At 41.4% G+C, this 27,466-nt stretch overlaps 1 protein-coding gene across 1 annotated transcript in view; it reads right to left on the bottom strand.

Annotated features, from left to right (window-relative positions):
* The window catches only part of LOC135487838 (uncharacterized), a 179,142-nt gene that overhangs the window by 113,607 nt on the left and 38,069 nt on the right, over positions 1–27,466 (bottom strand). The window contains exons 3-7 of the mRNA XM_064771940.1: positions 17,151–17,306; positions 15,459–15,719; positions 14,710–15,081; positions 7,512–7,724; positions 6,662–6,985 (exon numbers count right to left, since the gene is read on the bottom strand). Of these exons, the coding sequence (XP_064628010.1) occupies positions 6,662–6,985; positions 7,512–7,724; positions 14,710–15,081; positions 15,459–15,719; positions 17,151–17,306 (1,326 nt within the window). The remainder of the gene's footprint in view (positions 1–6,661; positions 6,986–7,511; positions 7,725–14,709; positions 15,082–15,458; positions 15,720–17,150; positions 17,307–27,466) is intronic.

Here is a 27,466-nt window from a genome sequence, read left to right as displayed (position 1 = left end):
AACCCGTCCAGGGCTTCTCCATAGACAGTCCTGATTTTCCGGACTAAATCATCTCCCCTTGATGTGTCCATGGATGCTTTTTCCATGACCACATTCGCGTGCATGCGGAGGGTGCTCACAGCGTGGGTTTTCCTGGTGTCAACTGTTCTGGTCAAAACGGAGACTATAGATTCATGCACTTGATTGGGAACAAAGTTTACGATGACGTCGCGTCATGTCACGTTACAGTAATGTCAAAATGTATGGTGACGTGACGACGGCCAACACTACAGTACGTAAACGTTGTTCCCAATCAAGTGCATGAATCTATAGAGTGGGCGGTCCAGGCCTAAAGCCCAGCGGATTGATTGTCATCCGCAAGCTGCCTTAAACATTGAGCCCTCGAGGTGGCCTTTGCAAATGCCGACAGACTATTTCTGGCCTGATGGAGTGTTTGCTCTTACTCTTTGTCGTTGTAGAGTGGCCAGACAAATCCATCCATGATCTTTTCCTGGTTGCTTCTTTTACCACGTCATTGTCTGAAACTTAATAGTGTCATCTGTAGGTGTGGTGATGACAACAGTCAGGGCGGAGGTGGTGTGAAAATCGCTGAGCGATTTTTCAAATCCCTCCAGATTTCAATAGGTTGAAATCCTTAGGAATGGCATCTGACAGGCTGGAGGAGCCTGGGTTGTGTTGACTAATCCTGTGACATCTGCTTCTGCTTTGGGAAGGGGAGAGTAATTTTCGCCGTTCAGAATTGGGGTTGTGACATCCAACGTTTGTCTGGTGGCGTATAGAAAGTTTGGTGTACCTTTGGTTGGAAGAACCGGAGTTGTGTGGTGTATTTTTGGTAGATCAATCTTAAAAATGTTGGTTAGGCTGAAAGTAATAGTTTAGGTGTAATTTGATTTTTCAGTTTTTCTGGTTTAGCTCCATAGTGGTCAAAGTTGGAAGCTTATGAAGCACATCACAGACTATATCCAAGATATTGAGCTACTTGACAAATAGTTTAAGTTTCATTAAAGATTCCAACCACCAAAGAGTCTATCGCAATCAATGCAAAATGTTGGTGACCTTGACCTCTGTGACCTTAAAATTTAAGACGGTCAAATTAAAAACCTGGGTTTTATATGGTGTAACTTTGTAACATATACATGTTGTACTTTGGTAAGGATAGAAGCAACAGTTAAGCGATAATTGTTTTTAATTTTTATTTGGTCCCTAGCTGTTGGCCAAGGTTGTAATCTTATGACGTCCAACATGAACTTATCCAAGATACTGACCTGGTCAGTTTTCAATTTTAAGATACTCACCTAGTAGGCCAGTATCGTAAAAGAGCCTGAGTGTATTGTGTCCGCAAGGTAGAAGTGATTACGTGGACAGTGACGGCGATGCGGACGGCCATCAGTGAACGGGCAGGAGTTATTTTCAAGTCCCACTCTGAAGCTCCAGGCGACGATTAACAGATAGACTGTTTATGGGCGGTTATTACCGCAAATAAAGACAACTAGCAAAGCACAGACACTGTGTAGCATATCAAGGACATCTACGATTCATACATTAGTTTGTTTGCCATATCAAAGACATCTGGGATGGATGGTTGTTTTTGTTTCATACATCACAGATAAGAAAAGACCACAACCTCTCTAGACCATCAACGAAACATTGGGCAATATGAATAAAAACCAGCATTTGCTTTCTCTACCGATTTTGAAGTATTTGCTAGTACCCGTTTGAATAAAACCGTAGAAAATGCTCAGAAATTTAATTTCTTGTAACAAGTTAAAGCAAATGTTTTTTATCATCTAGAGTTTGCTTCGAAAGGGAGCAAATGCTTGTTTTCATTTGAATAAAGTGTAGCATAGGCTTTTAACTTGATAGGAAATGCTTCGATTTTTCAAGGTTGCTCCTGAGGCGACTAGAAAGTTGAAGTAAAAGGTTTCTCATCTTCCGAATAGCTGTATGCGTTTTGGTCACAAAAATTGTATTTGCCATGAAAGCCATGTCGTGAAGATACATATCATTCACTGTGTCGATTTAATGAGGCCACATGTAGCGGAGGTCATAGCATTTTACAATTTATTCGGAAGACACTCAAGATGGGTCTTTGAGCACGAAAGACCAAATGTTAAGTATTTCTTCATAATCTGCAAGAACTCAGGTGGAGGACAAATTTTTCTATCAAAGTAATCATTCTAAAAAAATTACAAAAGTGCTCTCCCTTAGCAGTAGAGGCTCTTCCTTGACCTAGGTCTATGATGTATAACGTGGCAAATTGTTTAATGGATGCAGGACTTCCCCAGTTAGATGACAGATGAATCATACGATGATGACACGAGAGAGTGTGTCAACGAGGACAGAACACTAGCACTTTCGCCAACATCTTTTCATCAGGAGACCTCTTGACCCCCCAATCCTCGAATACCAGGGTCAGTCGTGTGCTCCTCTCCCACACACATAACTCAAAAAACATGGTCATAGGTGCCAAGTGAAAGGCCCCTGAAGTTCAGGATGCTTGTGACCCCCTTCTATAACAATACCAAAACCACAAAATGAAATAGATTACCAGCACAGACCATTCATAAGAAATATGACATCGGGACTGACCTTCAAGCATTTGCTTGAAGATTTTTAGCAAAGCATTTGCAGTGAAAGGGCCACATTATTCATCCGAAAATAAGCATGATCTTTTAGTTTTAGAAAATACTGCTTCAAATTGAAGGATTTGCTTCCAAGGAAATGCTAGACTGCAATGCAAGGAGGATACCGCGGTGACGTCACATCACGTGATCACATCCCATATTACTGATCGCTAGGCCAATCAGATTCAGTCTACTGACAACACCAGCACTGAACACATCTCCACGTCTCACTGTTTGGTGCGCTCCTGTGCACAAAAACACCAATAGACATGAAATATTGCAGTACCTAGTATGGATTCTTTCTGTGTAAAATAAAATTTACTGAGCAGATTAACTTCCACGAATAAAAAAGACGTTTGGCGTGGCCAAAGTGCGAAAATAATGTCTCCGCTAAAATACACTACGAAATACACTAGGCAATGCACTACGCGATAGACGGTAGAGATGCAGTTGAGTTTGTTATTGTTTTGACTTAGAAGCCCGCCCATATCATAATATATTCATGTATTCATGAAGTATGAACTCATTTCTGTCCCATACAACTCTAAGAACAGTCAATTTCTCCTTAAATCATCACCGAAACCGCGATATCCGCAGGGAGATTTCGTTCTAGTGTCCGAAAATGCATGATCTTACAGGGGCGCTAACTCGACAAATAGAGGGGATCTATGGGGATCTATGCGAGTTTTAGGTCCTGCAGGTCTCGAACTTGTAAAATCTGTAAACATGCCTCCAAATCCCACTATGATAATGAAGAGATTGCCCATACCTGGAAGACTGTTTTGAAACCATCGCTAATTTTGGAAGATCGGTGCCCGGCTATTTGGTTTTAAAAACCCTATTTTTCCCCATCAAAACAGCACTTTTCATTATTCAAATGATAACTTATTGTCTGAAGACTTATTTCATAGCAGAAAAGTACCAATAACTCTGATTTGGTGCGAAAAATCTAACTTTATTTGATGACTTGATTTTCCCTTGGCCGTGGATCAAGTTTGTTTACAACATGCAGCGCCATCTTGGAAAAGCCGTGACGTCACCGCGGTATCCTCTTTGACTGCAATGGTCATTTTTATCACAGAAGTCTCGCGCAGCGGGAAGTTCTTCACTAATTAGTCTGGCGCATGTCAGACCTTCTTTGTACGAGACGTTTTCCGGCACGATGTATGTGGGCAGAAGCAACACTGCGCAAGATTACCTCGAGCAGGGGCTAATAATAGATTATGCTAATGAGCATACCTTCCTCATTAAGTTTTCTCAGAATGGTCCACATCGCGCGAAGCTCGGGATGGCATGGTTCTTCTATTGCATGTATAGAAAACTTTTAATTGTAAAAAGTATATGCCTACGTCACAGAATCTCTGTAATGGTCATTTTTATCACAGTAGTCTTGCGCAGCCAGAAGTTCTTCACTTATTAGTCTGGCGCAAGCCAGGCGTCCTTTGTAAAAGACGTTTTCCACAACAATGTATCTGGCCCGAGGAAACACCGCGCAAGATTACCTGGAGCTGGAGCTAAGAATATATTATGCTAATGAGCATACTTCCTCAATGAGTTTTCCCAGATAGGTGCATATCGCACGAAGCTACTTAGCCTAATACAATTAGGGCCCGCGTGGTGGCGCTGAGGCGGCCGCTGTAATCAAGAGAGTGAGTGGTTGAGTCACTCTAGAAACTACTTGGTCATAACAAAGGACGGACCTAACCAAAATTACTTGCATTTTTATATTGCTACAATGAAAGACCTAATACTGAAACCACATGTCTCATTGACTGTGCTTTATGCAAGTATCAATGCGTATCTTTTCCCCCCCCCCTCCTCAAGGGTCGACAAGATTCGGCGCCGTTTCTCTGCCGAAGCTTGAGGTATTTTCTTCCTGGAATTGTCGTATTCTTGGCGATGAAGTGCGAGGTCATTGTGATATTGCGCCGAAAGCTTAACGACAAGATTGGATCAGCCGTGTTTTGTTTGCCGTAATCTTGGCGAAGACCCGGCGGGGTCATCGTCGTAATCTTGCCGGATTGGGGATTCCCCCTTGCGCATGCGTGGTACGCAATTTTTCGACGCTGTCACGCTTTTCATGCAAACTCGCACAGTGCCGAAATTAAAATTCAATTTGAGACACTGGAATTGGTAAAATTCCGCCATCTTGGATATCGGCATCCTGAGATTCAGGTGTTTTCAACACTGCGTCACCACTACTTCAAACTCCAAAGTCTTATCCAGGCCTAGTAAGTGCCACCTTCTTTCATAAAATGGCTTGTTTTATAAATAAATAACAAAATATGATCTTTGTAAATAAAACCCGAGATGTTCTGGTGTGTTTTTACGTGAACTTATTGCAAACTATCAATGCAGCGTAGTGCAGTCATCGTGTTCTCGGGCGTAGTGGTGATGCGATAGCCTCTTTGCAATTGTAAAGATTCTTTACATTTCCACATGCGCGGTACTGCTTTTCAAGATGGTGGCAATTTAGCAGTGCTAGAGCCGTTGTTTAGGAACGACATCAGCGCCTCTAGTGTCAAGATTGGCTTTTCATGCTGTTGTAGTGAACGCGTGTGTCGTGTGTTCTCGCATACTTTCGGGCATACTTTGCAGGTAATTTGTGTTTCATTTTCTTTGTATCATATCATCGTAAGATTTGGAGACCAAGGACTCGCTGAAGCCCTGAGGTTATCGATATAATGGCCTAGATTTTTAGCCCCTGCGACCCTATCTCTGCTGTGCTGCTAGTGCAGTGCCGAGTTGTGGTGGTCGAACATCTTTGGGTTTTTTTTTACCTAAAAAGGTGATAGCATGTCGAACATCTTAGGAAAAGGTGGTTAGGTGTCGAAATCTTTCCACATCATTGGATAATAGCAAGTGATAACCTGACGATTTTCCATAAGTGTCTAATGAACTCCTGCCGTAGCTTAGGTGAAGTGCATTGGGTATATTGTCGTAAAGGTGTCGAACCCTTGAGGAGGGGGGGAAAAGATACGCATTGTTACTTGCATTAAGAGAGACTGGCATCATGCCTTGTCTCTCTTAGGCACCTATTCCATAGAGCTATACCCTATACTATACTATACGCGAACAATAGTTTCATGGTCATGCACCCTTTGTGAAGCCATTGTTCGCGTATAGTGTAGTATACCGTATACCTCTATGGAATAGGTGCCTTAAAGCACAGTCAACAGACACCACTATACCCCCTCACACTGAGAAACCACAAACGCCCATCCCTTCCTGCTACCTTAAACTTCTTGATTTGTTCAGTGTTAGGTTTATCTTCAACAAACAAACAACTGACTTATTTTTTTATTGTTATAAGCGACATGATGCCAACAACCTGATCAATCAGGTTTACACAGTTTGCTAGTTTAGCTCGATCCATGATGATGGCGAGTGATAGGAAAAACGAATATCAACATACGAATAAGAATGACAGCTACCTGACACAATCTTGAGAATGCATGCGCGAACATGTGCAATTTCCCGCTAGTCGCATCTATCACAAATAATAAATCAATGTCGTATTTTCAATTAAAATTTGTCATTGTCGTCCTACTGCACCAAATTTCGACAGTGGCGCCGTCTGTTTACTTCGCATTGTTATCTTTGACATGGTCTATGATATACATTGTCTCGTTAATGGTCTAGAGAGGTTGTGTTTTTTTTCTTATCTGTGATGTATGAAACAAAAACAACCATCCATCCCAGATGTCTTTAATATGGCAAACAAACTAATGTATGAATCCTAGACTCAATATCTAAAAAAATGGCAATTTTCACGAAGTGTACCTAATTCCACGGAACTAGCACATAATATGAGATTGTGTCATTGTGAAAATATTAATCATTGTATCACAGGGGAGATAATGCAGGGCACGCGCGTTAAGTGAGTGTAGCTACACCCCATTATGCTACAGGTATGAGGCGACCAGTTCAGCAGTCCCACAATGTGAAATCCAATTGCCACTATGTAGCCATACTGGAAATCTGATAGTGACTGGCATGGGCAATTCAAAACATTCACTGAATAGAAATTTACTCACCTTCTTCAGAATGGGCACTTGAGGGGGATGCAGCAATTGGTTCTCCATGTGAACTCATACTAGGACCTTTGGAATCACCATCCTGGGCCGGAGCAGATTGGTATTTAGGAGAAACAACCATCTGGCCATTTTCAGCTTGTCGACCATCATTGGTAGCCAGTTTATGGGATTTGATTTCTTCCTGAACTTTGACCTGACTAATCTCTGACTTGGATGAAATAGGTCCAGTATGTCCAGAGTCATCATCTATTTTCTTATTCAATGCTGCAGATATGTCACCACTTTCCTTAGCTGCTTCATTTTCATCTGATATTTCAGTTGTTTCTGAAAGATACAAGTCAGAATTGAATGTGATGAAAAGCAAGAGGGACCGCTCCTGAAGATTAAAAATGCATAATGATATAACAGAATATGTATATAATATGTTGTAGAAATAATCTGACAGTTTGGTTGGGGTGGGCTGCGCACCAAAGGCACAAGGAATTTCCAAATCTTCCAGGTTGAACCTGGTAACCGGTGCTGACGGCATAAGATGAATCAAAAGGGGGACGGTGTCTTTCCATGGGAATATCTTAATTCTGTATCAGAATTGATGAATTTTCAAAGCATCAGAGGTAAATTTTAAAGGCTAAAATGGAACTGTGAGCTGCCTAAGGGGATGTTGGGCACATCCTCCAGGAAAAAACACCATTTTGGCTTTCCTGGCATCAAAGACCAAAAAAGATTCCAGAGGAACAAACACTGCACTGCAACAGTTGCCGGTTTAGGAAAGTGTGAAGGGCAAACAGGCATCCAATTAATGTTTTAGCAGCTTTATTGGTGCATCTGAAACAATCATATTATTCCTCACTTTCAGATGATTCCTTTTCTTTTTCTTTCTTTTCAGTGTGACCATCACTGGCAACTTCTTTCTCCAATACACCAGTTTTGATTGTTCTGTCATGTTCTCCCTGGTCAAATGTTGGCTGAGGTGAAAGTGTATCCTCAGTTTCATCATCTACTGCAGGCGGGTCCATTGATGACAGTCTCCTTTCAGACTCTTTTGCAGTGTATATATTTTCTTCTGAAACACAGGACATTTGCCAGAAATAAAAATGTGCAACCCCAAAACAATGATTGTGAACTGTCCATAAGACTGCCATTGTCACGCGACACAAGTGATAGGTTTAAAACCCAGGAGGATGCAGGTCAATATGGGGTTACCAGGACAAGACCAACTAGAATTGTTGTTCGAGTCTGCAGGTTCTCTGTCAACTGTGAGTGTCAGTGCGGCACGAGTCTTTATTTACCGACATTTGGCTATGAAACATCGCATCAGAAAGTGTCTGACTTTTTAACGTTAGGTAGAACAGAATATTTTGTGAGTCTGTGAATTGTTGAGTTTGAAATGTTGATGTTGGAAATGTTCTTGGATAGAATGTCCAAGGAACAAAGGATTATTTTGAGATTTTAATCTCTGAGCAGGACTGGAAGGGCAGGGCAAAACAGGAATTTTGCCAGATGGCATGCACCAACCAATGGCAATAGAAATTCTCAAAAAATTTTTAATACTATCACAACAATCTAATAAATTTATAGTGAAGAAAGGAAGAGTACAGGTGAATTGATGACTGAATACATCACACTGATAAAAGCAGATGGTCTTAACCTAAACTTTAGATTTTGAAGCACTCTCAACCACTACATCTAAACACCTCAACAAAAGTAAGTCCCCCTTTAAACAATTGATTATAATTTCTGAAGTATCCATGACAATGCAATGAAAATTGTAGGACATCATCATACCATCATTAGGCACAATCAGTGAAAATGACAGGGGCATACCTACTGTTGTGCATGAATGATCTTCAACTGAATGAAAAAAGGGCCATTTCAAAAATAACAACATTCGTAGCATGTTTCAGTGAGTGATTGCATGGCCCACACTGCCAGTCAATTCCAGCCTTGGTGGATCAGTTCTGTTATTTTTGAAACGGCTTGTTTTTTGATTCAATTGATTATCATTCATGCGTAACAACAGGTAGGCCATTGTCCTTTTCACCCAATATGCCTAATGTTGGTATGATGATGTCCTGCCATTTTCATTGCATTGTCGTGGATACTTTATAAATTATGACCAATTTTTATGGGGGGGACTTACTTTTGTTGAGGTCTTTATAATCTATATTACTAAACGAGAGGCAAGATTTTCCTGTCAGTGTTAAAATGAAATGGCCAGGGCCATTGTGCTCACCTGTCGATATGAAAGGGAGAGTATGAGGAAGAACTTGTCATTGTTAGGGGTTAATCAAGCAATAGTTGTGGGATGGTGTGGTTTGTCTTGAAAAAGTGGAGTTAGTCGTATTGTTTTTCGCGTGCACATGTTACTGACGTTGGAATAAGTGTATCGTTATTTGTGGCAGAAGCTGAGAGATGTTTTCTGGCCAATTAAGACGGGTTTACATGTGTCTTAGCTATTCAGTGACTATTGAAAATTAACAGCGCATTTACATTTTGTAAAACCTGCTGTCATTGGCCGAAATTTCAAATGAATGGGATGTACCTGTGGAATTGCGTGTGAATACGCTATCTTGAAAGGAGTATTTATCCTCGGCTTGCGATTAGAGAGAAATGTTGAAAAATATGATACAAGAACAATTGAAGCAAGGAATGCACAGTATAGAATATGATGTACTGAGTAACTAGGTAGCAGTTTGTATTCATTTTTGAGACAATAACATAGTTACAAGACAGCCCTATAGTCGGATTCATAAGTAAATGTCACTGCCCTTTTGGGCCACTGCGCAAAAACTACTGGGCTGATTTCTTCAAAGTTTGGTTTTTCTTGAATCTAATTTCGGGACCCAAGAGGATTTTCATATTTCAGTAACCATGGTTACGAAATAATTTTTTTTGTATGTATTGGTGTACATTGACGTAGTTTATTGATTTTGACATTTTCTCCTCTGTACTGCTTATTTCTGGATGCATTTTGCTGATATGTTCAGGTTAATTTTTTTTCGTGTGTATCTTTAAAGCTGCCAAGTTTCATTTAGAACTATCCATCAAAAAAAATTGGGCCCTCCAGATTCCCCCAAAATGGTCAACCCGCCCAAAGGGCTCCAAAGTTGACAATTGTTTTTTCTTTATAATTTGCAAATCTCCAACCTGGAAATTGTGTTGGGTCCCGAAATTAGATTCAAGAAAAACCAAACTTTGAAGAAATCCGCCCAATAGTTTTTGCACAGCGACCCAAAAGGGCAGTCAGTGACATTTACTTATGAATCCATAGCCTAGGCCTAACTATAAAAGCACGGATGACAGCTGCGCTACACTTTCATCATTATCATCATCTACTTTAGGCAACAAGCTCAGATGACCTTTCTTGGGGCAGTGATCGGTAACGGTGAACTCCTTCCGACCCAATAGGCAAATGTTTACATTCGTGTCTCCGTGTATCATGGATTCATGTGTATACTAACACCATTGTTGTGTTGACACACTGACTGACTCTGACTGTGTACATTTCTACAGCGACGAAAAACGATCACAAAAAATGGTTCTTTTTAAGCACTCGTGACATGTTTACAAAAATTAAAGCAAGTGTTTTTAGTAGAGGTTTACCTAATGAGTAGCGTCTGGGTGATTATAAACCATTAACTTGTGTTTAAAAGCCCACATTGTAACGAAAGGTTCCGGCTTGACGCTAATCTCCAATGACGCCAGCCGCCATTTTGCCATACTCTTGAAACTTTGGGATCGTCAAATGCAATGGAAATCACATACTTTCTGACACACACTGCTACAATTCATCATTTTATTGTTCTTTCACAGTATTATTACGCCACCCCGATTCGCAAGGCAGCTTGTACCAACTGGCTCTGCATTGACTATCCCCATTCCAAGCCGAAGAACAGTGTGACAAGTTTCTCATTTTACCTTCCAATCACAGTCAAAATTTTCTAAAACAACCGGTAATGAGGACAAACTAATAATCTCAAACCAATCACAAGAATGTAATCAACACATACGACCTCATCCGAAGAGCGGGTGATTAAGTTTTAGCATTGATTCAAGGTGATTTAATTCCTTCTTCGTCTCGCTTCAAATTCATAAAATGGCTGTCTTCCATACTTGTAGTATGCAGATCTAGTGGCGCAGTACAACACTGCGCATCTGGGAAACCCCAACGGATAGCCTCGAACCGCGAAATTCAAAACTGCTGGCAATGTGCCAACTGACATTTTTGCACAATACCGCCACCTAGTGATATGAAACGAAATTAATCTATTTAATATCGAAACCTCTATATCAGGCCAACCTCTAAAACTTCATTTCAAACTTCAATCTGCTGGAATAAAGAAAATGGGCTTTTTAACCTTGACCTACTTATACCTGAATAGTAGGTCACACTGACCTAAATCTGTGTCAACATGTAGAGATGCCCAATAGGTGTCTACATATCAAATTTAGAGAGTCTATGACCAATAGCAAAAAAACGTGCCATGATCAAAGAAATTTTAGAGTTCGACCTCTGTGACCTTGAAATGAAGGTCAAATCAAAAACCCGTGTGATATGTGATGTACCTTTATTAGATACACCCACCATAAAATTTTCATCGCTCTAGCTTTAACCATAAGCTTCAAAATGACAAAAATAGGTTTTCAAAGAGCACCCCCTATATGGCAGATCAGCAGTCAAATTGCGCTGATTTTCAATCTGAAGGAAGGTCTTGCCTAGGGGTAACCACACACCAAGTATGAACTTTCTGGGTCAAGCGGTTAAGAAACGTGCCACGATTTTGTCAAAGGTTAACGACGGACAACGACGACGACGACGGACGCCAGACGCCGCGGTATCGTATTAGCTCACCTGACAGGTGAGCTAAAAACATGACCGCCATCTGTCATGTGATATAGGCAGTATATTGAATATGCCGGAGCCACCTGGAACGGGGTTATAAATTAGGGGGATCTTGCCTACCTATGCCAAGAGTCTCCTCTCAACCCTATATATGTAGGTTGACGGAGACTAGGGAGTTTTCGTAAAGCCCCCGATACATCAATGCCAATGCCTATCCCATTGTTCGGCATAGTTATCAATAGATCGAACAATGGGATAGGCGTTCACGTTGGCTTTTCGAGGGATTTGCAAAAACTCCCTACTATAAATGTCAACTGTTCATGGATCGATGGCCAAATAAAATTACTTTAACAGGGCCAAGCGATGCAACAACAGTGTACACAGCATACTGATCATACACTTGTATAGCATTACAATGCCAGCAATTCATCAAACGCCACACAGCTCACTTAAATTTATGTTGGTAATAGGCCTACTCGCTAGATAATTCAGAAACTTCGCACTGCACACCCTCAATGTTTTCACAAAACAGTCATTATTTGATTTTTTTCCCAAAACTTTGTGGACACGGCACCTGGGTTCTCCAGTCACTATAATATGGATATTGCAATGAATTACAAAATAACCACCTGAAACACGGTTAATTATCCTAGCTATGCCAAGAGTCTCTCCTGTCAAGCCTACATACGTTGGTTGACAGAGACTAATTCCAAGCTAATACACTGACCATTTAAACATATATTTTTGCCTATTTCTATCAAATTCTTTGGCGTGAAACACTTTAGACAATCAACTTCTGGATCGCCATTCTGCATCTGGGCAGATCCATTCTTTATATTTTTTACTAAGGGACGGCTTGTTACCAAAATAGTCAATCAAAATAATGGCACAATTTATCTGCTTAGTTTTGAGGTTGGTTTTTTTCTTCTTCAGTCAGTGTTAGCTCTTTTCTTGGAGGTGTTGTTCTCCAGAGAGTATTCCTTCACCGAGGCAGAATAAGCCTTCTTCTGTGCCACTACGATTATGTTAATTGGATTAACTGGCATAGCAACTCGGTCTTTACCAGTAGTAGAGTCCAATGCATTGCAAGCTACTCTTGTTTCTCGATTGGTAGGTTGAAGGCATTGTTCTTCGGTGAAAGTAGTCATTTTAGACCCAATGATCTCAAATTCTATTAACTTGGGAATATGACAAAAGCTTTTGAAAGCTACTAAAATTGCAAGAGCCGTTGTGCTCACCTCTCTCTATCACAGACAGGTTATTGCTTTCAATTTTAGCCATCTGGGCAGAGTTTCAGAACAAGGTTAGCTTTAACGGAGAAGTTAAGTCTTAACATGAATATTTTAATGGGTTTAACTGAAAGGGATAACGTCCTGAAGGATACTTAACGTAACTGTTAGGGATAACGTGACTTTTGTGCTTTTGAACCACCGGGTACTGGTGGCCAAACCGGGAATCGAACCTGACCAAAATTTTGTCTGGATGGTTTCATTATATAGGGTTACATATGTACCATGTTTCAAGTCAATAGCTCAAAGAGTTACGAAATGTACCACTAATGATCAATTTACGCTATTTGACCTATGTGACCTTGAGAAATATGTCAAATCAAAAACCTGTGTGATATGTCATGTATCATCATTATATGTACTTTCGAAAAACGTTAGATGATGACCGACCGAAGTTTGGTCTTCCAGGTGTCACTACACAGGAGAACATTTGTACAAAGTTTCAAGTTGATAGTGCCAGTAGTTACAAAACGTGCCTTGCTAATGGATGACGACAATGGATGCTGCGTCATAAGATAAAGGTGAGCTAAAAATGGTTAATTCACCTCAATAATGAGCTCAAACACTGATATCATTAAATCTCTAAAATTTTGGGTCATTGACAGGCATACGTTTTCATGAAAAAGCTACTGTTTGTATCTATAAACCAATGAAGTCTTTTAATACCAGTGTCTTTCAAATAAAGAGTCTGGTCACAGCAAGTTTCCTTTGATCACACACAGCTCTCTTGTGCAAATAACTAGAAGCCAGGATGAAGCCCTTTTAATTCAACTACAAACTGAGCTGAGCTGAACACAAATGGTAGACTAAAATTGCATGCACTCTCATCTGTTTAAAATTTGTTATAAAAAATCCATAATTAGGTTGTAATCAATGGCAACATATAGTGTAAATTGTTTCTTATGTGATGACTCAAAAATGTATGTACGCATCATGAATGTTTGTAAGGCTTAAGCCAAATTGCGTGTTCAACAATAAAAGTATACCTCACATAACTTTGCACTTATATGTGCCAAAACAAGCTCTTCGTTGGGAAAATGAACCGTTTTCTAATGTAAATAAACTAGAAACTGGGTGTCAAATCACAAAACTATCAAATATCCCATTAAATAACAGTCACATTAAATCAGAAAATTTTTGATGGCCATAAAATGGGATTTTTAAACATGTGAACATCTAACCACAAAAAAACTAGACGTTTTGCATTTTTTTATGTTTTTTTTATTTTTTACCGCCAACGCAAAATTAACCCTGCTATAAAACTGTACTTGTCGTCGGTCAAAATTAATAAAATATGAATATCCCATTAGATGACAAAAAATGGAACCATGTGATACCCTTAAATGGTCCATTAAGCACCGACAACATACTAAACTGCTAAACACAAAAATATGTGATGATGTGGAGTAGAAAAATACTCCTCGAAAATTATTCTCACACCAGTGCCATCACTTCTCCTCAAACTATCAAAAAGAAAACTGCGAAACATATCGCTTTTCAGATAAACGTTTTTTTTTACATCATATCTTAGTAGTTTTATAGATCAGTGACTTTGAAGCAGGTGTTTGCTTTAAAATGGGTTGTTTGTAATGGCCATGTTCAGCTGATTGAAGAATTGTTCAAAGTCCAGTTGTGCGGAATTGGCTTGGGTGTACCACGTGACCCGAGAGAGCTCTGTCGCAAAGCGCATCTTCCGAAACGGGCGGCGGCTTTGATGTTGAAGCCATACGTTCCCTAGTTACCCGACTCTTTATGTGAAAGACTCTGCTTATACTGAACGTTGGTACACGCAGCACAGATCACATCAAAAAGGCTTTTTAACATCAAAAAGGCTTGTTAACATGATTAATGAGTAAATGCAATTCAGAATACAGCATAAAGTAACAAGTTGACAGTAAGACTATTGGTCGACTTACCAGGGTCTTGCAGTGTTGTGCTTTGACCTTGCATTGGTAGTCTCCTGTTTGGTTCACATTCAAGGGAAGATTCACCCACCCTCACATCCTCTTCCTTTTCACCTCCCTTTTCATCAACAAAAGGGTGGCAGGGCTGTGCTTTCCCCGATAGACTTTGGTCATCTTTTACCTCCTCAGGCATACTGATAACGGTGGGTTTGATGTCACTAGTCAAGGGAGGATTGTCAGCATATCTATGTGAACAATCATCTTCCTGAGTGGAGTCAGCTTTTGTCTCTTTCATTAGATCACTTTCGGAACCTGGTGTGACTTTGATTGAAGTAGAGGTTGCACTTTGTTCAATAGATCTTGTTCCTTCTGGGACTCCACTCTCTGTAAATAAAAAGAAAGATCTGGTTATACCCCATTCCCCAAACTTGACCAATCAAGCAATGTTGATCAATCAAGGGCTGCAGTCAACATGATTTCTGCTCACTCCTCGTTAAAGAGTAAAAGAGTCAAGGAGGCAAAAACCCTGACAACCTTGAATTACACTTGTCACAGTCCAGTAGCAGAGCAACTCACTTATCTGGCCGATACAAACTCATTGGCGAGATTAAAGCACCTGGAATTTTTTATTACACTAGTGCCAGCAGTAAATAAGCAAGATTTAGAAACATGATTGTTAATGAACAAGGGCAAATCTCTAATTCAGTTCCACCTAATCCCCTCCCCCATCATACTTATGACTTATATCGTGCAAACCGTACCAGGACAAGTGAACGATGGTCTACCAATTTGAGTCGTCGGGGATCTTGTACCTTCTGGAACACCTGCGTATGGCTGCAGCTCCTTTACCCATTTCTTTAACAATAACATCTGTCCACGATTAATGTCCGGCAATTCTTTTAAATCATCCATGGTCACCTCTGCAAGGACCTCTTTGGAATCAAAGCCTTCTGCAAGGAGTGTGCTGATAGTAACCTTGTTCAGGCGTCGCTTCTTGCATTCCTTTTTGAATAACTCCAAAGCTGTATCAAATCAACATGAACAGATGTTAGTAACAGACTGCTGCAAAAACCCTATTAATGTTAGTTCTTATAGAGCATTACATGCTTGCTGTCCATAATTAAGATGTGATTGGACCAAAATTTCATCTTCGCCTTGACCGTTATTCAGAGTAGAGAGGTGTCCGCCCTACGGAGGTTTTGGTTGCAGGAAATAAAATTTTTTTTAGCTGCACAGACATGTCCGTTATGCGGAGGTGTCTGCCTGGCAGAGGTATCTGCAAGGGGAAATATTACTGCACAGTGAAATCCCGGTAACAAGACCACTCATGGGACCGAGGTTGAATGGTGTCGTTACCAGGGTGGTTGCGTTAGTGAAGTTGAAAATCTTGGGACGAAAGGCATAATGAGGTTTTCATGCCAAAATTTGCCGACCAGCGAGTGTGTGTGTGTGCGTGTGTGTGTGTGGGTGTGTATGCCGCAAATCAATGTAGCAACGCCCCCTGACTCATATTTTCTGTTTCCACGCGTTACAAGAACGCTTCGTTAAAATTATGGTTCATCAGATGTTTCGTATTGAGTTCTGATAATTTTCTGTACATGTTATTCCCTCATCCGCTTGAAGTCTGGGTGAAATTCGTCCAGCGGTTTTGTGGAACGCGCAAGACCACACTACATGTTGAACCAGGCAATGCATGGGTTGTATTGAAACCAATTACCGCTAATTATCTCACAATCACCAAAGAATGTTTTAACCAGCAGTGCCCTTGATGCCAGGCTCGACAATCATGACAATTGAGAAGATAAGTTGAGTAATGAGACTGTTTTAATCAGATCCAGAATGAGCAGAAGGTTTCTAAGCTTTTCTGTCAAAATATATATAATGATGTTTTATTCAATCAATCAATTTCTCAATCGAATCAACACGATTTTCAATAGCAAACAGTGCCCACTGATATATGCCACACATTGACCAAATATGGAAAGAAAATATCAAGTAAGAGCGTTTACGTCGTCTCGGTGGACGGATGGACAGACCCTTAGACAGATGCCGAAGAGGACTACAATACCTTTGGCCATGCTGGCCGAGGGCTAACAACTATTTTATTTTCAGCAGTGGGCTGTGGTGATAGCCTTTCGGTTCATTCAGCAGTTTAACTAGATTTTTCTCATGATATGGAAAAAGAATTAGCTGGAAACAGAATCATCTCAACATGGTCTAGAAAATTTGGTAAAAACACAAACGGCTAACCACTGCACATAAAATATGAAAGATCTCTGTTGACTGGTTACTGCAGGGTGACTGTGTAACAAGTGTCAAGTGCTGTTGATGGTCGTGCGTTTGGGTTTTCTAACTTGCTGCTGGGGGGCTATGCATGAATGTCAGCTTCAATGCAAGTACATGTACATGTATTATGTTCCTGGTTACTAAAGTTAATGAAGATTGTTGCTCACCTTCCTTTTCCTCCTCATCATCATCATCGACCATATGCATCCCCACTGCTTCTGCAGATGAAGCAGAAATGGTACCACCTTGATGAAGGTTCTTCTGCTGGGTGTCACGAATGTTGGTCTTAGAATGTGAAAAACAGTCATTGGACTCTTCATAGTCTGAAATACACCAGGAGAGTGTGAGAATTTTTATGATAATTGTCACTAAATATAATAATACTAGACAAGTTCCAAATTTCCGATCTCCCACACATCTAGGCTTTTCATCAACCAGAGCCGCATCTGCCTAATAAATGTGAATGAAACAGCCAGGGGCCATCACCGTATAGATATTTGGTGGTTAAGAAACGTGCCATAGTTACACTCAAACGGCGAATTTACGTCATTTGACCTCTGTGACTTGAAAATTAGGTCAAATCAAAAACCCGCAGGACATGTGATATATCCTTACTTGGAGTACCTGCCATAAAAATTTAATCGAAAACGAGTCACTCATATGAGAGATATCACACTTTTTAGGTTTCCACTTCTAGCCCCCTGGTGGTCAAGTCAAGAATTAGATCAAACCGAAATTCATTTTCAGAGGTCACCTGACCTGGGGGGCTCTGTGTACAAAGTTTCAAATTCATAGCCTAAGCGGTTAAGAAATGTGCCACTATTTTTGAAACAGGATACAGATGATGACGACGACGACGACGACGACGACGGACACTGCGCTTTTGTATAGATTCCCCTACAGTGAGCCAAAAAGAAATGGTGTGAACAGATCTTCAGAGTAATTTCACTTTCTCTGTTCCAGAATAAACTGAATCGTTGCTTTTTAAAAATTAAAATACCATTTGCCATTGTGTTCACCGTATAGATATTTGGTGGTTAGAAATTCATTCTGGTTAGAAACATGCTACATGTATAGGTCAAATCAAAATTGGTATGACATGTGATGACTGTATCCCTGCTTGGAGTACCTTCCATGAAATTTTTTTACTGAAAATGAAAAGGCCAAGTGCGATTATGCTCACCGTACAGATATTTAGTAGACAAGTCACAATTCATGCTGGTTAAGAAACGTGCTTTTATATATAATAGCCAATTTAAAATTTTATACCATTTAAACTCTGCAACTTTAAACTGGTCAAATTAAAAACCGTTGTGACATATTATACAGAATGGTGGTTAGTTGTACCCATGGTATCAGATTTGTGGCAATCAGGCAGGTAGTTAAGCAATGATTGCATTTTTAAGGTTTTCAGATGTGGCTCCCTGGTGGCCAAGGGTTTAATCAGTCCTGCGACCTCGAAAAGTTGGTCAAATCGAAAACCTGTACGACATGAGATGTAACCTTGCTTGGAGCACCTACCATAAAAATATCATTGAAGACAAGTCACTATTAAAGGGTAACTCGTGTCAAATTTCACCATATAATGTTTTAGCTGTTTTTGACAAATGACTACGTCACTTTCTTATAAATCGGTAAGGTTTTCAAATCAAAATGCACATTTTCTAGAAATTGATGGTTTTAATCCCGCCCGGATGGCTCGCTTCGATGCCGTTGAAATCGCGCTACGCCGACGACGTTTTCGTTGATGACGTCACAACATGAACATTTTCGCGGTCACGGTGGTTTACATTCCCGGGGAAAAAAAATCTCATTCATTTATTTACAACTGCCATTGACCATTGACATTCCATCCTGTCCTTACACAATACTGTAGTTTCATGAAAATAACACCACTTCATTAACAGCCGGTGTCGCCGCCCCCGACTCATAGGGTGGCGAACAGAGCTGTTGAGAAGGGCGATCATTGGCTGAGATTCCAGAGAGGGTTGTCCAGGCCTCATATCCAATATTCTTCAGTTTGGAGTCCAATCCTTATTGTTTGGGTTGTTGAAACCGATTCGTAGGTCTCCTTTGAATGGGATAATGGGATCGGGCCTTCGGCCATTGTACTGAGTGTCCCAGAACATTTTCAACTAATCGTCATTGGTAGTGTAAAGGGTGTCCCAGTGCTAATGGCTGATAGTGTACAGGGTGTCCATGAAAAAAGTCTAACTGACATATTGGCTTCTGCTGGGTTTAGGGACTGACCTGCCCTTTCAAAGTGAGGCACTGCTCAGGGAGGTAATGGAGCATGTCTTCGGGTCTTATCATCCCTTACCAGCTTCGGGCTTTCAAAAATACTTTGCAGTGCGAAATTGGTAAGAATGAGAAGTTGTCCGTCACATATCTGGAGACAAAACCGAACATCCCTCTGAATGTACAGTCTTGTCCGAAGTGATCAGTGAAGGAATAAAAAAGAACTATGCAAATCCCGATTCAATTTTTTTTCAAAGCTAAAGATACACATTAGATTGTCCAGCTTTCAGAATCGTACCGACAATCATTCACAACACCCACAGTCAGTTCAAGTCCATCATAATGTCCTCCTCGACTACATTCACGAACTCTGGTCCATCCACGGCAGTCTCCTCTTCTTCCTCCAAGATAGCATGTGGTCCAGCTTCGATTGGCCTTGATCGAAACGATGCTTCAAATCAGTTGACGATAACGTCCTCATCAACACCATCCCAGGCATCTATGATGATGTTGGTCACGTCTCTCAGGCCGATGTGAGGGCAGTCTCCTCGTTCGTCCGTGTGGTCCTTCTTCCACGATACCCATTGTCGCCGTGCGTGACATTTGAAGGACTTCATGACTGCAACGTCTAACGGTTGTACGAGGGATGTGCAACCAGCAGGTACGTAATCCAGGCTGCCTCTCATGTCGCGGACTCTCGTCCGGAAGTTCTCTGTCCGTTGGACCTGATAATGATCGACGATTAACAGGAACTGGTCGGTCTCGTTGTCGGTGACGTAGGGTTATAGGACTTCATCTAACCAGTGGTGCGCCGTTTCCTCCCTCATCCAACCAGTTTCCGATTGGGTAATCTTTACATCTGCTGGTGGGTTGTCTTGGTGGGCTGCAAACACCCGGACGAAACCTCTTCTGGGGAAGGTGATGTGCGCCGGCAACTTTGCTCCAGAGGCTGCGATGCAGAGGGTGACGGTGTATCCCAGCTTGGTATTGGACCTGGATGATCGGACGTCTATGGCCTTCTCCCCCGTGGTGTTGGCCGTGTACATGGTTCTCATATCAAACAGGACAAAGGTTTGGTCCATGTTAAAGAAGAACCACATCTGTATATAAGGACGATCAATGCTCCCAGTAACCGCATCTCGGAAGGTCTGGATCCTTGCAGCAGCATCAGCGGGGACGGTCGTTGTATTCTTGGTCACCTTCCGTAGGGACACGTGGCGTCTCTCCATCAAGCACTCCACCTAGCCTATGGATGCGTTGAAATCCCATAACTGAGGGCGACAATGCTGAATCCCTTCTCTGACATCTTGGGCTAACTCATTCCACCAGCTTTGCCACACTACCAATGCCTTATCTTGAATGTCGAGAACGGAGACTGCGAGGCGACGCTCTCTCATCTGCTGCAGCCATTGATAAAGCTGGTCCTCAACCTGTGGCCATAACGGATCACGGGGCTCCATCACCGTCTTCTTCCGGCCATGCCCTTGTTCTTGCTACTGCTCGAGGTCCTAGAGATTCCACCTTCTAAACGTCTCCCAGGGGATGTTTTAGTGGGCGGCGAACTCTCTCATACTGCGCACCAGTGCCTCCTTCTGGTCTCTCAGGTAGGCAAGTTTTTCTGTCACGGTGTAGCGCCGGCGTAGTTTTCTCAGCAGCTCTACAGCATCCATTGTCGGACAGGTTGTCTGCAATGTGGGTACCCTCAGTGGGGCTTCATTTATAGGCCTAAGAGGCCCTAGAATTACTCAAGAAAACCACAGATCGTAGAAACTTCGATTCTGTTTTCTCCCACGTAGCCCTAGGGAGTCTAAATCAAAAAAAGAGGGTTGTAGAAAAACATAGGATGAGCTCCTCGTTTTTCTTTGGAATTTCGTGACTACTATCATTGCCTGAATCGCACTTTGCTTTACTAATGCAAGCATTCGTAGATTTTACTTCAGAGCTTCAATAAGGACTTGTTTTGTTTTGGGGGGTTTGGATCAATCTAAAGGTGCTTCAGTTTTATGAGACAACCTGTATAAACGGTCGGCGAGTGGCCTTACCATTTACGTCATTCCACATGCGCACTCATCGACCAGTAGGCCCACAACACTTCGAATCAATAGGTCTGCGGTAATAAGTGGTTTTGCGTAACCGTGACAGCTCGGCTGAGCCATCACAAGGGCCAGCGAAGTCACTCATTGGTTACCTCTGGTGAATAGACTCGAGAGAAGAGGCCGGGCCTTGAATATCCCGAAGTGGTGTTATTTTCATGAAACTACAGTATATACACTATAAGAACTGAAGATTATAGAGAAGAAGAAGAAAAGGGTTGTCGGGTGGCCAGGAAATTCCATCACTGACGTCATAACAATGGAATTCCTAAAACTATTTTTAGACCTCATTTAATATTCATTAGATTTTCCTGAGCGTACGCGAACTACTGCGGATATAGCTTCTTCCTAGAGCAAATAGGAAAATATTCGACGGTCTGACTTGTTCATGTTGTGACATCATGAGGTCACGTGACTTAGTGCGAGTTTTTCAAAACGTCTTCGGCAGTTGGCCAGTCTGACGCGATTAAAACAGCGATTTAAAATAAATCTAATCAACAAGAGGCCCAAGGGCCTGGCGCTCAGCTGAGTTAATATCATTAATATCTTCCCGGTGTGTAGTTCATTATGCATGGAAATGGCATGCTCCATGGTATTTGATATCCTTTTGCGTTCACTACGGTACCAATGTTTTTGGTTGACATAATTATGCCACTGTTCATTCCTCAATCCTGACCATAATTCGGGTGAAATCATCGTATGAAAATATTTACCGAAACATGAAGTTTATGCCATGAATGAGGATACTCATTGTCATAGCCTCGTTTACAAGTACGAAGTATTTTCCCGCGAATATTCAAAACTGCTTGGCGCCTTGCCAGTTAAATAACATGTGACTATACACAAAATAGAAAACTTTGGTGGAAATTGTAAATCATTTTTTTATCTATCAGGGGAAACAAGCTGATGATGATCAAATAAATCATTCATGAGAAATCGTTTTGTTGCTGAAGCTTGCATGACGAAGTTAATGCTAAACCTTTTCTTGTGCTCTACTGCGCCACCATAGTTTTCTATTTAGACCAGCGATGACGTCATTTCTGGTGATTCCCTACGTTGTCCAATGAGCGCTTTTTAAAATGTGCCATTTGGTATTGTACAGTATGCAATGTATTTTTTCAGCGCTGCCAGTTGCCGAAGAGAATGCCGTAGCTCCCTCAATTTCCAATCAATTTTTATGGGAGTGACATTATTGTATTGCTTAGAATGTCTACTTTTTACTCATGAAAGAGTCGTAGAACTAAAACATAATAGGCGAACAGAATCATGCCGATTCACTGCACATACTGTGGGAATTCTCCACTTCAAAATACATCGGCGATGTCATCGCGAACAGAGCATGCACTTCCGATATCGTTTTCACAGAAATGTCGCCAAATATTCAAGAACTAATTTCTAAATTTAGTCCCTAAAGACCTTATGACTACCACTGAAACAAACTAGTGATAATATCGCCTACCAGACTACTTTTTAAGCAGAAAATTGGGTACTTGAGTGTCATTGAGCTCCAAGATTATTGCACATAGCGTAAACAACATGCCGCCATTTTGTCTCCGCTTCGATATTTCGTACGCCGCTTAAAATGCAACTTCTCTATTAAAACCAACATAATAAGGCCTTACATCGTTGATTGAATAGGAACACCACACAAAACACAATAAAGTGGGGGTACAATCGATTACGAAGCTGAAGTGAACAGTGATTTATTCCTGGAGCTACTGCTTTTGTTGTGTAGCTGCCATGTTTTGAGAACTGGCAAATAGGAGACTTCATTGATGGCTGACATCATCGGGCGGGAATTTGAATCGGCAGAAATAATTAAAAGGCAGGTAGCGCCCTCTCCTGTTAAAATTTTGAACTTTTTCTCAATAAAATAGATTTTCAAGAATTTTATCTTAATATTAGAGCATATTTCGACTAATTCTGCTGCTCCTAGGCCGATATAGGCCAGTTTCCTTCATGCACTCTCGCTCGCAGGAAGTAGGTCGAATGGCGACAAATTTTGTTTTGAAAGTAGAGTTTGACCAGAAGTATCCAGAAATGCAAAATTGAAGTCTCTAGGTCTTACGGTTACAAAATGTGCACCATGGGTTTAACGGACGGATGGATGGATGGATGGATGGATGGACAGACGGACGCCACTGAACAACTTATTTGACAAGCTCGGCTGACTTAGTCAGCTGAGCTAAAAATGGAAAATTTGAGCTTTTCATTTGTGATCAACAATTAAAAACGGACGTATTTCCGCAAAGTTGTAAATCACATCATAGTATCATAGGTCAATGATATGTGATGTATCCTTGCTAGGAGTACCTACCATTAAAATTTAAGCGAAAACAAGTCGCTTATAAGCTTTTATATTATGGCCACATGGTGGCCAAGTCGAGAATCAGATCGGACTGACATTCTGTGTCATAGGTCACCTGACCTGTTCTGCCCCCCCCCCCCCCAGGTAAAGTGCAGTAACTGAAAATTTGGCAAAATCGAGATATTTTGCTTTTTGCCTCTTGTAGCCCATGCTTTATCATATTAAACACTGAAATAGTAAATCCCCCCCCATGTTGATGATATAGAGATACAATAAATGAAGTATCTGCAAAAGCAGGGGTTCATACCAAGGTAAACTGCAGTAACAGCACCAGTTTACCTTGTGACTGCCTCAGAATCAGAGGCAGTCCCAAGGTAAAATGCAGTAAGATTGCAGATACTGCCCTTTATCTTGGGAGTGGGTCCTTGTATCAGCATGAGGCTGTCACTTACTGCAGGCTGTAATGGCGGTCAGGTCCATGTTTCTCTGAATTTTTGCAATTCTGGGCACCAAAATGGCATTATCTCGAGGGAAGAATGTATGTAGGTCCATGATTTTGAAATACCTTATAACAGCTAACAGATACAAGGAGCTTGAGAAGTTACTGCAGTTTACCGTTTTACCCAGATAGTAATTTCATTCGGTATTCCCAAGCTAAAGTGCAGTATCTGCATTTTTACCCCTTAAGAACCGTGAAAAGTGTGATCGTGCATATTGCATAAGATTATATGATAAAAATAAGCATAAATCAACTTCTTTTGCTTCGTTGTGGGATAAACTATTACACGAACAAATGTAAAACGTTAAGGTTGTTTTTCTCAATTTCTCAATTTTACAGTTACCGCAGTTTAATAGCTTGGGGGGGCAGTGTGGGGTCATGGCCAATGCCACCTGCCAATGCATTTCCTTCACGTCGTGACCACGTGTGACGGCCACTACGGCAGTGCAAAACAATTGGCAACATCATCATGTGACGTCAGTGAAGAGCTTATATAGACTCCCCTACAGTGAGCCAACAAGTCACTAATATATGAGATATCGCACTTTTTACCTTTTCAGTTTTGTGTCCCTGGTGGCCTAGTCCAGAATCATATTGGACCGAACTTCGATGTCAGAGGTAACCTGACCAAGAGGGTCATGTGTACCAAGTTTCAAGTTCATAGCATGGTTAAGAAGTGTACCTTTAGTTACACTCAAATGGCCATTTTACGCCAATTGACCTCTGTGACTTTGAAATGTAAGTCAAATAGTACGATATGTAATGTATCGTTGTTCGGAGTACCTATCATAAAGATATTATCGAAAACAAGTCACTTATAAGCGAGATATTACCCTTTTTTACCTTTTTTAGTTTTGGCCCCCTGGTGGCCACATCGAGAATCAGATCAGACCGATATTCGTTGTCGGAGGTTATATGACGTAGGGAGTTATCTGTACCAGATTTTAAGTTCACAGCTATAGCAGTTAAGAAACGTGCCATAGTTACACTCAAACGGTCAGTTTACGCCAGTTGACCTCTGTGACCTTGAAAATTAGGTCAAATCAAAAATGCTTAGGATATGTGATGTATCCTTGCTAGGGGAACCCACCATAAACATTTTATCAAAAGCGAGTCGCTTAAAGGCCATGACTTCTGCTTTTATGATTGCATGTACAAATCCTCAAAGACTGGGCGTAAAGCTCCACATTAAATCAAGTTTCATCAAAATTGAAGCACCCAGTCCAGAGATATAGCAAATCAACTTCTTGTTTACATGTTATGTAACAGCCTCTAGGTAAAGTCAGGTGGCAGGTTTACTGACAGAGATCAGGCTGATGTTGGAGTTCTTACTATAAATAGCATAAATTTGTCTTTATAACCTTACCTTAATATAAGGTATATCGAAGCTTTGAATTAGAAATACATTATGATAGTTGTCATAGCCTTGATCAAACAGGCAAAACAGGTGTTTTTTCTGTCAAAGATAGCTGACTGCAAGAACTCAGGTGAAATGTTCAAGACTGTGAAGGGTTTCTTGTCGGCAGACAATGGTGGTGAGCTTCCTGATGCAGGTGACAGTGGAGAGCTAGCAAATAGGTTTGCTAACTTCTTTCATAACAAGGTTAAGACAATCCATGCTACTTTCAGCGGTCCTTGCACTGAAGCTCATCCTGTGTCTGTCCCCGTTGACAACCAAAATTGTCTTGCTGAGTTCACACCGTTATCAATAGAACAGCTTCAAAAATTGATAAAGACATGCGCGCCCAAGTCATGTGGTCTTGACCCATTACCTACTTGGCTGCTCAAGGATGGTGATGTTCTAAATGCGGTTCTGCCTTTGCTGGTAGAGGGCATAAACCAGTCTCTTCAGTCTGGCAATGTACATGACTGTCTTAAGAATGCCCTGGTCAAACCGCTCCTCAAGAAGGCCGCGCTGGATCGTAACATCTTGAAGAAATACCGTCCAGTTTCGAACCTCTCTTTCATCTCGAAAGTTTTGGAGAAGGTGGTTGCGAAACACCTTCTTGATCATATCAAAATTCATGACCTCGATGACCCACTGCAATCTGCCTATAAAGTGGGCCACAGTACCGAAACGGCGCTTCTGAGAATAAAGGCAGATATGGATGCAGCTCTAGATAGCGGGAAAGGGGTTATTCTCATCCTCCTGGACATGTCGGCTGCCTTTGACACCATTAGTCATGATATTCTTATCTCTCGCCTTGAGAGTCACTATGGTGTCAAGGGCACAGTCCTGGACTGGTTCAGGTCGTACCTGTCAGCCAGGAGTTACAGTGTTTTGTGGATGGGAAGAAATCGGATCCAATGCCTTTGTTCTCAGGAGTGCCGCAAGGCTCTGTCTTGGGTCCTTTACTTTTCTCTCTTTATATTAAGCCGCTTGGCACAGTCATCAGTGATCATGATATGTATCGTCATGGTTTCGCAGACGATATACAGTTGTACAACATGTTTACGTTCACTCCGGAAGGTTTAGGAGAAGTGACTACAAAGGCTGAGGCATGTGTACGGGATATAAGGAAATGGCTGAAGCCTGACCACCTCAAGGGCAATGACGATAAAACGGAGTTCATGATTATCGTGCCAAATCGCCAGCTTGCCAAATTGGAACCTTTGCCAAATATCCAGATTGGGTCAACCTCTGTCTCAGCATCATCTCATGTCCGAAACCTTGGTGCCCATTTTGACAAAAAAATGTGTATGTCCATGCAGGTCTCAAGATGTGTTCAGGGAGTGTACTGTCAGATTAGTCGAATCTCCAAGATACGGCATTATCTAGACAGGTCCTCATGTGCCCGTGTAATAAATGCCTTGGTTACGTCCCGTCTCGATTTTCAGAACGGCCTGCTTCTTGGTCTGCCACATTATGAGTTACATCGGCTGCAAAAAGCACAAAATGCTGCAGCTCGACTCCTCACCCAGACCAAGAGGTGGGATCATATTACACCTGTCTTAAAGGAATTGCATTGGTTGCCCGTGAGTTCACGCATTGAGTACAAGGGCCTCCTCATTGCCCACAAATCATTGCATCATGAGGACAGTCCCAGCTACTTGAGAGGGTTGCTCAGTCTGCGTGTGCCGTCCCGTGGGCTTCGGTCCTCAGATGATCCATGGCTTCTTACCATTCCACGTTCCAAGGGGTCATATGGGGATCGGAGTCTTGGTGTGATGGTTCCCAGGCTGTGGAACTCTCTCCCTGTCTCTTTGCGCGAGCTTGCTGACACCAATGCATTCAAAAAACGCCTAAAAACTCAGCTTTTTATAAAATGTTTTAGTAATGTCTAGTCAACTTTTCTATCAAAAATTGTCTTTTATCATGTACTAAAATCTACTTCTTTTATTTAT

The sequence above is a fragment of the Lineus longissimus genome, chromosome 5 (genome assembly GCF_910592395.1).
Source record: "Lineus longissimus chromosome 5, tnLinLong1.2, whole genome shotgun sequence".
Taxonomy (NCBI): Eukaryota; Metazoa; Nemertea; class Pilidiophora; order Heteronemertea; family Lineidae; genus Lineus; species Lineus longissimus.
The sequence above is the reverse complement of the archived record's forward strand: the minus strand, read 5'-3'. Positions and strand labels throughout refer to the sequence as shown.